The following is a 14,977-nucleotide window of genomic DNA, read 5'->3' as shown; positions in this document are numbered from 1 at the left end:
AAAGCATAAATATCTCAGTTCCAGGAAACTGGATAACAAATACACATGATCTTTACGTATTATTTCTTAGGTTCAGGGTTGTTTCCCTAGGATCTAAATGAGAAACTACTTTAAAAAATAGAAACCTCTATCTTTGAGCTCCTTAGACATCCAAGAATTCTGATAAACCTAATGTTATACTTAAGAGTAAAGTTTAACGAGCAAACATTTAATAAATTTATGGAGAACATATAAACCTGAAATTCTCAACCTTCCTAATGTTGAGATCCTTTAATACAGTTCTCCATTTTGTAGTGATCCTCAATCATAAAATTATTTTCACTGATACTTCATAACTGTAATTTGCTACTCTTATGCCACTATTATCACAATGTAAATATCTGTGTTTCCCAGTTGTCTTCAACCCCTCACACATTGAGAACCACTGAACTAGGGTCTAAAAGGACTTTGAGCCACACCCTATGGACAGCCTCAAGGATGTTCAGTCAGGTGATGAGACAACAGAGCTCCCCTGTGGTGTTTTGGCTTGAGAACCAAGAACATTTCTGAGATCTTCGCTCTGAGGTTCTATGCTAAGATGTCTCTCTCCTTTTTCCATCACCAAAAGCAGTACACACTTTCATTTTCACATGAGTTAACCATGGGCTTGGTATAATTTCCATTTGAAAGGGGGCATATTTAGAAAATCTCATTATGCTATCATAGACTAGCTTCCTTTTAGAGTGACTGACTTCAGTAGCCACACTAAGCCATCAGTCTAGAAATAAATTCTACCCCTATTATCAACTAAGAGCTATAACATGCTTCAGGTTTTGTGGGTATGCATATTTCAGATATCTGGGTTGTGAAAATCATCTTCTGTCATACTTTTTAAGTCCTTTCAATTTGTTTATAGTTAAGGTTGCATAAATATCTGTATCTAAATTGTAATATACTTTTGGTTGAAATTATTAAAGAAATTGTATTGGAACCTGCTTCTGTGATATTTTACCCCAATTGAAGTCAACACAAGGTTTCCCTCTGTAGTGCTTAGGGAATGCCACTTGATCTTTCAAAACTGATTGGTAACATCAAAAGAAGGAAATCTAAAAAGAGATCCTGAAATGTTCAAACTGTCAGTATTAAGTTCAGAAATCTAGTCATGCTTCCCTAAGTGAAGAGCCTAGATTCATACCATGGAAAAGATACACTCTCTTTTTAAGTAGAAAAAAATAATACATGAAGAGAGATTTCAAAAAATATTCAATTTAAAAAATTGAATATTCTTGTTTACTAAAAATGTACTTATAAATTAAAGCATTTATATAAAATTTGGAACCAGTACCCTATAAAAATGCTATAAAAATCAGTTCAGTTCCAAGAGGAGCCCAAAATGCCTATTTGACTCAGTGCACCTTATTAGTAATATAGAATATTGGAGCCCTAGGGACAGAAGAGCCAGCAGAGGCAGCCAAGCTGAAAGTCTAGCACAGGGTTCTCCCATCACATTGTTACACGGCTCGTGCCTCTTTGTGAAACTTCTAAGGAACTGAACAGTCTGCTAGGCTTAATGAGTAACCTGTCACTAATGAACAGCATCCTACTTGGCTGGTTTGAGGCCACTCCTACCCTCCTTGGATCATGGGGTCTAGTGTGTTTAGCTGTCTTGTTGTTGATGTTGACTTTTTGTATATATATATATATATATATATATATATATATATATATATATATATATCTTTCTAATGTATTCCCTGACAGCTCTTATCTCCTGAAACAGATGTTCTTTTCCATGCCCTGCACCTCCTGAAAGCACCACCTCTACCAGTTTCTTAAAACCTACCTAAAATTGCCAAGTAGTGAACATATGTGCATGTGTACACACACACACACACACACACACACACACACACACACACACATTGTCCTTCTCCTACAGTCTGCACCTTGCTATTTGAATGTGACCTCTGACAGTATGCCTTCCTACTTGCTCAGTCTCTATGGAGCATCCTCTCCTTTCTTCCTGCTACATCTCCTCCTGAGGTCCCCTTGATTGAAGAGTAAGGTCCTTTGCCATAGGCAGTCTTCCTTCCTTCTAAATCTCTCTCAAGCTCCCGAGTGGCACCCATGGCAAGTCCCTTCTGTTCTACCAGGAAGTGCACCTATAAATACTTGAGAGAGCTACTAAAGAGCTAAGAACAAAAGTGATCTCTTTGATATGTCACAGTCATAAGTGTTATTGCATAGTTCATTTCTTTTGGGCCTTCTCAATGCAGTTGAGGATGTTATAAATAAGAAAGTTTGTAAATGAGAAGGGCTATACTATCTAGAAAACTTAGAAACATACTACCAAGTCCCAGTCCTCTATAAGGTAACAATCTACTACCTTGCTTTGATGGATTGAATCCAGCTAGGTGTCAGTGGAATACAGTCTAATTAATAAACACTTGATGGGTGGCCAATTAGCACTTGCAGACATTTGCATTTTTAAGAGATAGTGTTTTGTAAATCCTGAAGTTTTCTATTTGATATAATTTAAAATAGTATAGAAGGATTATAAATTAAATAATTAGAAATAAATGTTTCTGCAAAGACTGATTGTCCCATCATCTTGGCACAGATATACAGATAGCTTCAAAGGAGACTAAAGTGAGAGAGAAAATTTGTAGGATTATGTCTAGAAAGACAATTAATGGCTAAGAAGGGAAGGGCACATTGTGAGGTGAAGGATAGGTTCTCTGAGTCTTTTTCTGGGTTACATTTTGAGCCATAAGTAAAGCATTCTTATGATCTCAGACAAGACTGGATCTTTTTCTTGTCAAATCTGAATTCTTGCGAACATTTTCTGTTAACTTTTCATTGTACTACAGTAGTAGCTATATGAGCGGTACCATCAGGCTTGAGGTTTTCTTCTTTCTGACCTCGGATGAAAAACTGGAAAAGTTGAAGAGCAAGTGAATACCCCACAGGCTTCTGCACAGGGACACATCCTTGCCTCTCATTCACTCCTACACAACACATACATGCTGTAGTTGCCAACCAAGAAAACTGCAGAAAGCACTAAGGGTGACCTTATTTGACTTGGCCATCATCAGGATTACTTTAGTTTTAGTTACTATCTTCCCACATCATTTATGTTTGCCATCGTAAGGTCACAAAGTTATTAATGCAAAGTGCTCCTTTGGGCTAGGTAATGCTTCCATACTGCTGCCTACTACAATATTTAAAAGGGACAACAAAGTTTCTTAGGACAAAACTGAGGATAAATAGAAACCCTCAATTCTAGTTCAAACTTTTATCATTGACTAAAATCAAAGAGGCTTACTAAAACAAAAGTACAAACAGGGTGTGGTAGCAAATACCTTTGATATCAACACTCAGGAAGAGAAGCAAGTAAATCTCCTTGAGTTAAAGGCCAGCTTGGTTTACATAGTAATTTCCAGGCTTGCCTGGACTACATAGTGAGGTCCTGTCAAAGAAACAAAAAACAAACAAACAAACAAACATAACAACAGCAGAAACAACAACAACAACAAAAAAAACCTCAAAAGAAGTCTAGGTGGTAAAAAAAAAAAAAAAAATCTTCAAAAAAATCCACCCCAGTTCAAAGCAAATATATGGCTTCCATATACTTTAAATCAAGGGCTCCTTACTAAGCATAATATATATATATATATATATAATATATATATGTATATGTATATATGTATATGTATATATATATGTATGTATGTATATATATATATATATATATATCTCAGATAAATAGCTGTTATATTGCTTATGTAATAATGACAAGGGGAGGTAAAGCCAAGACATCCCAGGCTTAGTAATAAAAATGATGGAACAGATGTTGGTGAGAGAAGAGGACCCGTGAGATGGGGTCTGCTCACATCCCACTTCATCTGTACCTAATCAGCGAAGCACCTGATGTGACCAATTCCAGTAACTTGGATTCATGCTTATTCCAGATCTAAAAATTCAGGTTGTAAGCCACATTTCTAGAAGGGATATGATTTAAGCAATGCTTTTAGAATAATGTAAATTCAATGTACCTTACTTTAATATGCTAAAAATAGTATGTAATAATATGTAACAGCATCTAAATTCAAGCCTTGAAGACTAAGGGAAACATATACTATTGACATAGGAGGAAAGAAAACAGAACACAGCAAATCCCTTGCCAGAAGTCACCCTGCAACATCACCTGGGACCCTCTCCAGCTGTGGCCAAGGAAGAAATGCAAGACTGGACTCAAGGAAGAAATCAGCCACAGGCACAGAGTACTTGAGACTTCCCTATTTCACATATTTCCTCTTTAAGATGTTAAGGTTAGTCCATATGGTTATTATATCACACTTTTGGATCTAGGATTCTATCATTTCATAACTCTATAGGCAGAAAGTCATCTTGAAACATGGAACTTTGCAAACTATCTCTTTCCTTCTTATAAGCTTGTGCCTGTCTTTCTGGAGCACTTTCCAAACCTCCTCCAGGCATGTTCCTAATGTCAAGACCCCCAAAACAATGCAAATCTTGTAGAACCAAAATTCATATCACTATTTAAGAAAATATAATAGACTTATAACAAATACATTTTGTTGAGGTGGAATCATCTCTAATTAAATTAGTGCTCAAAAATAACAGGGCTCTAATAGAAATAATAATGATCCAGGATCATTAAAAAAAAAAAAAAAAAAAGGTTTAATCCACATTTTCAAGCAAAACACAGTTCACACCATGAAGTGTGTAAATACACACTGAAAGTTCCACACCTCTCCTCGCCATCGGCCATCAACTTTGGAGTCAGTGAGAAGGAAGATGAGAAATCCAAAAACACGTACATTTACAAATGTGAAGAATGTCCTTCTTCTTTAGAAAAACTCAAGAGATCTAGGACAGGTATGTGTAAACTCTGGATTTACTAACCACTTCTGACCTGTGAGCTACATTAAAAAGACAATAGACAGTTTCAAACAGGGTAGTGTCAAATTTCAAATGCCGGCAGTGGCTCCTGAGCTGTGATGTCCACTAGAGGGCAACAGAGTGCTCTCAGAAAACAACGTGGCAGTGTGGCTCGTTTTAGGTCACCAGTTCATTCATTGTGCACACTAGTCTTCTTTGAATGTGATATGAGATACTTGAATGCCAAGTGTGTTAGCAGTGTGTTCTCATAAAAGTGTTCTAATTCTAAATTTAGTCCTTCTGGCATTTTCATTTCTCAATAATAATACGTTAATCCAAATGCTGTGTCATATTAATCAAGTGTCTTCTTATAAAACTATCTTGAGTAATTTAATAACTTTAAAACAAATTTTTATGACTTTTAAAAACTATTAGAATGTATGTGAAGACAGCTTTTTTGATGTTTCAGTACTTAAATTCAAACAGTTCAGTACTTAAAACACACAAATGAAAACACAGTATACTCGTATTATAATATTAAAAGACAGCAATGGACATTAAACCCATAATTCTTCTACACAAACCCCAGAGTAACTAACATTTTGCCATTGAACAAACTGTTGAACTTGAGGTTAAATTTTAATGTTAGAAACCAGGTGCTCTCCCAGCCTGCCTGCAGGGACTCATCACCAGCAGCCATGTCATCACCAGTCACCAAATGCAACACATATAACCACTAAAAAGTCACTGCCATCACAGCCTGTTCTTTGTCTCTGCCTCTCTGTCTTTACCTCTGTTACTTTGTCTCTGTCTCTCTATCTGTCTCTGTCTGCATCTGTCTGTTTCTATCTCTGTCTATCTCTCTCTCGTCCCAACTTAGATGGGGCTGTTTGTCCCCTACACCACTACCCAATAAATCTATTGTGTGATATCTGTTGGCATGATATGATTTTGGGGGCATTTCTTGGTTCCATCCACCAAGGTACAGTTCTGTCTCTAAACCCTAACACTTACAATATGTCGAACAAGCACCTATACCAAAAGCAGAAAATAAAGCTGAACTGATTGTGTAATACATGAGAACCAGATGACACATGGCATTCAAGGGTCAATGCACAGTTGCGCAAGTCAACAAGAACTCCTGGCCTATCTCCAAGCACAGCCCCTCCCAACTGTAAAGCTTAGCCAAAGAAAAAGACATTTTCCTATAGTGGTGTACTATACAGTATAGCTTTACTTTTATGTTTAATAAAGTCATGGCAGCAGTTCAATTTTCATAAAAGTTATGTATTTTCACATTTCCATATTATGTTGTAGTTGCCTTCTTCGGCTATGCCAAAAACTGATAAAACAATTCACAATGTGAATAACTGTTTTAAAAGTCTGATACTGAGTAACAAGGGCATGTGTTTTAGAAATAATTTCTTTAGCAACCTAAGTAAACTCCATCAGATCCTTCTCTGAATTTACATCAAACCATTCCACCTCTAGTTTAACTGCACAGATGGGTTTCCCATAAGAGAAGCAATGTCAGCGGATACTCTTTGGATTCACAGTTTTAGTCTTTGCTGCTTTACTCCTTGCTCGCAGGCTATCAACAGGTCCTCACTGTCACCTCCCCCTGCAGATAGCCTATCCTAGGAATGGAAGTGTTATGACTTGAGCATAATGACTCTGTACATCCACCCAAACCTCTCTGTGCCTGCTGTCCGTCCATATTCTGTCTGTGAAAGAGTGTTGGGAGATAGTTTACAAATAGATGGTTGGAAAATCCCAGCTGAACCTCAGACAATCTTGGGCGGGTTTCATATGCCAAAGAACATCCATGAACTGTCCATTGAAATGAGTATTTACTCCGGACTAAAAAGTAAGGGAAACATGTTTGGTGAGGTTCTACTTCTACATCAACATAAGAACGGGAAGAAAACCTTAAGACTTCACAGAGAACATCAGGGAAAATAACAACCCTCCCTTGCTTTTTCACCATTTGTTTTTTTTTATTTAATTTTATATAACAAAGTCCAATTAAATGAAAACAAACATTTATACACAATATTTGGGAATTTGGGCGTCGTTCTTTCCAAACTACTTCCTGCTGGTAAGGGGCGCTGTCTTGGGGCACCATTTGTTTTTTTAACAAAAGAAGAAATGAGAATGATTTTTTCCAGGCAACATCAAAAGTGAAAATCCTTATTGATTGTATAGAACAATGACAGACTTCATGGAGGTGCATGACAGCACATTAAGAGAATATCTGAAGCTGTCCCCAACATATATGGATCCTCTGCTAAGATTTTAACAGATTATCTCCCTCTGTGTCCTTATTTAATAATGATGTTAAGTCCTATTAAGAGAGAGACTACACATGATAAAGGTTGATTCTGTGGCTAATGAACGGAAAATGGCTTTTGAAAGCTTTGCAAAAATAGTTTAAAGAATGCAGCAGGAGAAAGCCCTGGGTTAGTCAATCTCTCCAGGTGTTAACAGAATCTCCCTTCCTGAAATGGGACTTGGGAAAAGGGTAGAGTGGGAGAGTTTCTTTTGTCCCTTCTTAATTGGAGTATTTGTCTGCCTTTTTCTATGAATACTGGCAGTGGGACTTGAGGTGGGGGTTGCCTTCTTCATTAAAAGTCAAGCCAAGTATCTCAACTACCTCACAGGAAGAAGGTGGTTGCTGGGAAGAAACAGAAAGTGAACTGGAAAAGGCAAATAAGTCCCCATCTCTTGCTGTTATGAGGGGCCAGGATTCATATATTCTTTAGTTATACACTATAGCTCAGGCTGTAAGGTCGACTTGGGTATTACTGAGCTCAGGACCAACCAGACCAGCTAGAATGAAACCCTGTCTCCAGAAACCACAACAAAAGAATAGTCATTATGTGCTTTAGCAGATAGTATCAACCCATGAAACACCAAAGAGCTAAGGATCTTTAGTCCCTGCCTTCAAGGAGCTGACAATCCACCTAGAGACACAAAGAAAAAAAATAACACACAAAGCCAGTCAAGCCAAGAGCCATGAGAAAATAGAAAAATGCAAAATCTCTGTTTGCAAAGATGAATGTAAGTTTGAAACACAAACACACACATGTGCACTCGCATGCACACACATATGCCATGAAACTTCAGAAAAACAGTAGAAAAACCAAACATGCCACAAATATAAATAAACCTATGATAAACAATGCTAAAAGTGTACAGAAGAAACCTTGTAAGCAGTTTCATTTCTGAGGACAACACAGAGTTCATATTAATCTGAGAGTTTCAATTACAGTAATCCAGGGTATTGCCACAGAAGAGTTTACTTTTATATCTTTCTTAAAGTAATAAGAATCAAAATTCCATTAAATCACTACATTTGTAATGAATTATTCCCAAATAAATAACAGAACATTTTTAAAGTTACTTAAATGCTCAATGGAATGCACTAATTTTCCTTTGGAGTGAGGGTAGTAGTTAACAATGAAAAGAAGACAATCACACAATATAATATGCCATCTACTTTGAGAAAAAAATCTACACATAGCTCTTCAAGAGTCATCCATACCCCCCTATATTCTCCAATGTAACACAAAACAGGTTCCAACCTCAGGCATTGGGGTGGATATTTAGCAACTGCCTGCAATAAACTACAGATCCAGTAGCAGGAGCATTTCCAGAATTCTCTGTGGCTGACACTAATTTATTGAGATGTAATGGGAACTCTGGAGAATGAGAATCTGCTAATTAGGCCACCACAAACAAGTTCTCAAACTTTGACAAACTTCAGGCAAATACCTGATGAAGAACTTTGATTTATGAGCTATCCAGGTGAAACCAGAACAGATGGTATCTTTTACTAATATCTGACACACGAATTTGTGAAGAGCGTCAATGGCTTGAAAATATGCTACTTAGTAAAGGAAAATGAAGAACATTTTCAGAGTCATCTACCTTATCTTTGTCTTCAACAACATCTGCTAAGACATCATCTGGATCCAAGATTCCTCCATCTGTGTATTCTAAGTGATGTATCTTCACCCAGTATCCAGGATCCTGTGAAGGAATGAGTAAATTTGATGACTCAGTCTACTTCTACCAAAGTAAGATGCATTTTAAGAGAAACAATTCATCTCAATGAAAATACATGCTTTACTGATTGTCTTAAGTGTTTCTACTGATTTGATAAAATACCATGACCAAAATCAACTTAGGGAGTAAAAGGTTTATTTTGTCTTATAACTCTCAGAGCAGTCAGTCACCGAAGGAACTCAAAGTAGGAAAACAAATAGGGCAGAAATCTGGAGGCAGGAACTGAATCTATCATTATTAAACAATAATTAAGAAAAGACCCTACAAGCTTCCCTACAGGCCAGGCTTATGGAGACATTTCTCTCAATTGAAAGGCCCTCTTCTCACATGTTAGGTTTGTGTGAAGTGGATAAACACTAACCAGCATACTAATAAAACTTTTAAACACAAACCAAAGGGTTTTTTTAGTTGTCACTTTTATTCTGTCTAACTAGAGAAAAACCCATCTCATTTTTTTTTTCTGGAATCAACTTACAATGCAAAAAAGTGACTTTCCCAATCACTTGAAAAGTATATTCCAACTTAAGTAAGTTCAAAAATATTCTAGAGGAGAATAATCTTGGAGCTACTTTCTCAACTGTAGTTAAACAGCAATATAAAATTCCTAAAGCAGAGATATATAACTTTCACAGCTATCACTTCAGAATATCATAGTGGGATGGGAGATGGGTTCCCCTTTGCCTTTTTTTTAAAAATTTCCATGCTTGGTGTGCATCCTCAGCTTTGGTAAAAATACTGAAATATATTTAGTGGTACCTAGAGAAGAGTTCAGCTCTGTTCCTATTTCCCACATCATCCTAGTCTCTGGGTAGCTGTGTTCAGAGTTGAACATGGAGTCCTCTAAATTGACTTTATGATATAGATTATTTCCAACTATTATTTTAAATGCTTAGTGTAAAAAGAAACAGCCTGATATTAGATGTAATGATGATATAACACTTTCAATTGCTTGCGCTTTGCCTAGTTCCAGGAAAAGTATGAAAATAAAGAATTATAACAATGGGAATAGAATGTGAACCGAAAAATGAAGTAAGTAAAGCATCACTAGAGATTTTAAGAAACAGCCAAGCTAAAACCAACTTGGTTCTATGATTCTTACCCTCAAAAAGAAGGCATGCGTTAAGCTATAAAGCACTTGGTAAAGGAACAGATACCAGTTGGAAAGCCTACAAGGATAAAGCTTTAAGCCTTTATCAAATGAATCTTTATTAAGAATTAGAGCTAACAAAACCCATAGAAAGCAATTGTGATTTTACCAAAGCTAATAGAAATGATTGCCATATGGCCTTCCCTTTAACCCCTGGTGAAAAGCTAGAGCACACTAGTAAATAATGATTCTTTAGGGCATCTATATGGAGGCCCAAATACACAACTTTACAAAAACCCAACTTGATACAATGATAGACTTGAAAAATCTAAAGAAGTTTCCCTTTGCTAGACTTTAAACATCTCAACATTATGTTATTAGTGGTGGTGGTTTTTTTATTTTTATTTTTTTTATTTTTTTTAAGAGCATCTGAAGAGCATCCCAGAAAGAATAAGGCTTTCATTGCTTCTAATGCTAAGATTGTAAGTTCAAACACTGACAATTTCTTAGGAAACTTGAAATGCCTACCTTTATTGCCCAGATAAAAAGCCAAAGTTACAAGCAGTAAGAACAGTCAGATAAACAAAGCACAGAACACCCATCTCTCAGATTCTGTAATCAGAGACCTGTGCCAATTCAAAACAATTGGGTTAGCAAACCTGAGCTAAACGCAGGAAATAAGATTCCAAACTAAATACTCTGGGTTCATAAACAGAATATAATGCCATCTGACTACATCAGTTATCTAGAAACCTTCAGAGGTTAAATCCTGACACAGCCAAGCCACAAGTGACACATTTCTCCATACAGACACACAACACAGAACATGTCTCCTTAGGAAAGAAGGCCAAGTTCATTCATTGCTATCATCATGCATTGAGTTGCTTTTTAAAAAATATTGCAGTTTCATAGATAAGATTTGTTGATATATAACCATGTGGTCTAGTTTGCTTTCTGTTGTGATAAACATTGACCAAAGGCAACTTGGGTTAAGGGAAAAGTTTATCTGGCTTACAGACTACAGTTCATCACCAAGGGAGGCCGAGCTAGGCACCTGGAGGCAGGCAGCAGAGGAATGCTACTTATTGGCTGATTCTAGGCTCCCCAGCAGTTAGTATCTTCTATAGCCCATGCCCATCTGCCCAGACATAACAGTGACCACAGTGAGCTTGGCCTACCTACATCAATTAGCAATCAATACAATGCTATACAGCCCTGCTGATCTGACCTAAAACAATTCCTCAGTTGAAGTTGATTCTTCTTAGGCATATCTAGTTTGTATTGCTGACAAGAACTAACTGGCAAATCATAATTATAGAAAAGGGAGGCGCTCTGAACAGGTCTCTTTAAATGGAAGTACTTAGAGGAAGGATACTGCTAGTTGCTTTTCCCTTGGGCTCAGCTTGTAAGAGTAGACCATACCATCTAAAATTAAAGAAGACAATCATCCTGAGCAACTGCAAGACACATTAATTTAACCTTACTGCCTTATAGAGATATAAACAGAAAGAAAGGGGAAATGAAATACTCATTTAAAAAAGAAAAATTAAAATAACAACCAAATAAAAAGTATTGAGTAGGATTTCTCATAATTATAACAAAAATGGCTGACAATTGGCAGCAGGAAGAGGCTGTGAAGCCCACAGGACTCCTTCCTCAGAAACTGCTGGAAAACAAAACACAGGAGCAACCTACTTCAACTGATGCAAAAGAGTATAAATATAAATCAGGTTTTTTCATGCAGTTTGATAAACCTCTGATCACATTTAATAAAAACTGCAAACAACATAGTACTGCACTTTTAATGAAAACGTGCAATTTTAAATCACTATCTCACACTGATTCTGTCTTTTTATGCATACACAAAAACTGAAAAGTGAGTCTGGTGAGATGGTCCAGGAAGTAGAAGCACTTGCTGTGCAAGCCTTATGACCTCAGCTACGCCCCTGTATTCAGAACTATATTCTGAAACTGTCCTCTTCCCACCAATTCTCCTTCTGACTCTGTGTGTGTGTGTGTGTGTGTGTGTGTGTGTGTGTGTGTGAGAGTCTCTTTGTGTATGTGTTGATCTGTGTGTGTGTGTGTGTTTATGTGTGTCTCAGTCTCTCTCCTCTCTTTATGTGTATATGTGTATGTGTCAGTCTCTATGTGTACATGTGTGTATGTGTGTCAGTCACTCTTTGTGTATGTGTGTGTGTCTCTCTGTGTGTGCATGTATGTGTGTGTGTGTGTGTGTGTCTTTATGTGTGTACCTCTAACAAACACAGACCAAACAGTATTTTCTTTTTAAGAAAAGAGTAAGCTCATAATGCTCACACATCTAACCCTGGAGAAAAGCAGACAAACCTTAGAACAGCAGTCTCAGGTGAGCATTTAATACACTCAAGATAGGAGAATCAATAAACAAGAATATAGCAACTATGGTTCTGTCTCTGTGGCATTCAGTTATGGTTCCATAGATCACTTTAAGAATATGGATTCAGTATTAGCAGCCAACAGCCATCATGAGAGCATAAATTCACTCTGACCCTTTTATGTATGTAAACATTTCAACCATTACACTGCAGTCAACATTTTCCATTTTGTTTACATGGCTTTATTACCATCAGAAAAGAACCAATCAAATACAAAAGATTCACATACATGTCATGGCTCACAATTAATCCCTAGGATCACCTTAATGTAGTTTTTCATGATCATGACATTTAGTTTACATTCATGTAGCACACATATCTGTGCACATATAAATACTATTTTTAAAGTATCTTTGTGCATGTGCTTATCTTTCAACCTAATACATCTTAATATATATATTCCAGGGATCATTAAAGTATTGAAAACTGGCATACTATATATTTCCTCTATTTCTAATAATACACAGATAATATATATCTTCCTGGAATTTAAAACTAAGCCATTCTACAAGGATGAATTTGAGAAACTCAGATAAAAATATGAATTAAGGAACAGGACAGTAAAATGGGTTTTGCAATGATCAGATATAGAAATTATTCCAAACAAGTATACATATTAATAAAGAACTTTTGCTGTGGCTATGTGACACAAAATTTAACTTGGGCTTTAGAAACTGTATTATCTAAAAACAATTTTTTCCTGTGCAATGCCTAAAGTAGACTGGCAAACCATATGCTATAATCGTGGGGAATTGTGCTAGAAAACAAAAGATAGGAGAAACATGCAGGTCTCTAAGAAAATACTTAGAGGTAGAAGAAGGGAAGAAAACAGTTTGCAGTGGCATGCAGTTCCAAGAAGAAGAGCACTACAAAGGAAAAGCCAATGACTGAATAGGGTCACAATGAACTTGAACTCTTTCGACAGTGACAAGAGCCCAATGACGTACCTGGGCTCCTAGTGGCTTAAGTTGTCACTAGAATCATTGTACCCACTGGAATGCAATTATAGAATGAAAGTTAATGGAAAAGACATTCCAACAAGTGTGCATGGCACATGTACCAAAGTCACTAATGTGTATGGTTTTAATTGACATTATTCTCACTTTCCTCCTTCCAGTCTCTCCCCTCCTTGAAACCCCTCCCATGCTTCCCAGCTCTCAAGTTGATAGCCTCTTGTTTGTTATTACTATTACAGATATACATAAGTATGTATGTACGTGTATGCAAAAAACAAAAAATAAATACAATTGTGTGAACCTCAGTATCTCTTCAAATTCCCATCTTAAACACCAGAAAAAGGCTTTGTTCTTGAAATTTAAAAAAAAAAAAAGTGATATAAACATAATGGATTTGTCTGTAAGCTTGATGGCAGACTTGCAGTGTATCTTTAAGTGGAAAACCTGTAACATCTGTAGCTCTACACACTTCAAATTTCCCAATTTGTCTGTTATTGAAGCGTTCTACTGTAGAACCCAGAATTCTATGAATCTATATACAAATTTAAGATAATCTGAGGATTTTATTGATTAAAGATTCATTTTTGTGGTAGTTTCTCACTCTAAAAGAATATCAATCAATCCATGTCTTTAATTCCACGTTGTATTCATAATCTCATAAGTTTTATATGGGGGCCCAAAATGTTCATTTTTGATTATGTGATTAGCCTAAATAAGAAGAAATAGAGGTCTAGAGATCATGGCACATTTTAATAAAATAACAAGTATTTTTAATTATTTTTAAATTTATCCCTGCGATATCAGACACATTCAGAATCATGAAAAGAATACTTATAATCCCTTTACCTGTAGATCTTGAAAGGAAGCACATTGTTAGGACATGAAAATATAAGCTACCTATACACAATCAAGATTCAATACAGTGTAATCTTAAACCAAAGTTATAGCACAAACATTAACTATCTGAGATTAACAAAAAGATTTCATATATATTTAGTTGATACACTTATTTCCAAGAGAAATGATTTTTAAAACACTAAACCATTACTAACTTAGTAATACTGAAAAGCAGTAACTCAAATTAATTTGGAAAAAAAAGCTGATTTTTTTAGAAAACCATGGTTTCAATTGTTTGATTCCAATGAAGTTTTACAGTCCAGAGCCCTGAGTGCCAAGGTTTTAGAAACTTGTGTGGTCCCCAAGAATGCAAAACCTACAGCCAGGGAAAGAAAGCATCCATCCCCCCACCAATAAGAAGGGAGAGACAGTAAGTTTTAAAATAGTGATCCTAATAAGTATGCTGTTCAAAGATGAATTTTTTTGGAGTGCTTGATTATGGACATTTGCTTTATTCAATTTGTTAACAAAAGCTGATAAAATGATTGCCCCCACAAGTAACCCAGAAACATGTTACCTATTTGAAAGAACAATACCATTAGTTACAAAGTTTCATTGTAAGAATCAAGCAGTGGTCAAACCAATCTACAATGGTATCTTTGAAGTGTACGGTTGCTAATTTTAAACAAAAGTGACAAATGCCTACTCAGCCTTCCTAGCACTTCAGGATA

At 36.3% G+C, this 14,977-nt stretch overlaps 1 protein-coding gene across 1 annotated transcript in view; it reads right to left on the bottom strand.

The window, feature by feature from the left end:
* Pard3b (par-3 family cell polarity regulator beta) overlaps window positions 1–14,977 on the bottom strand; it is a 948,779-nt gene that overhangs the window by 826,031 nt on the left and 107,771 nt on the right. The window contains 1 exon segment of the mRNA XM_051190339.1: window positions 8,815–8,916. Within this exon segment, the coding sequence (XP_051046296.1) occupies window positions 8,815–8,916 (102 nt within the window).

This window comes from Phodopus roborovskii, unplaced genomic scaffold, assembly GCF_943737965.1.
Source record: "Phodopus roborovskii unplaced genomic scaffold, PHOROB, whole genome shotgun sequence".
NCBI classification, from domain to species: Eukaryota; Metazoa; Chordata; class Mammalia; order Rodentia; family Cricetidae; genus Phodopus; species Phodopus roborovskii.
The sequence above is the reverse complement of the archived record's forward strand: the minus strand, read 5'-3'. Positions and strand labels throughout refer to the sequence as shown.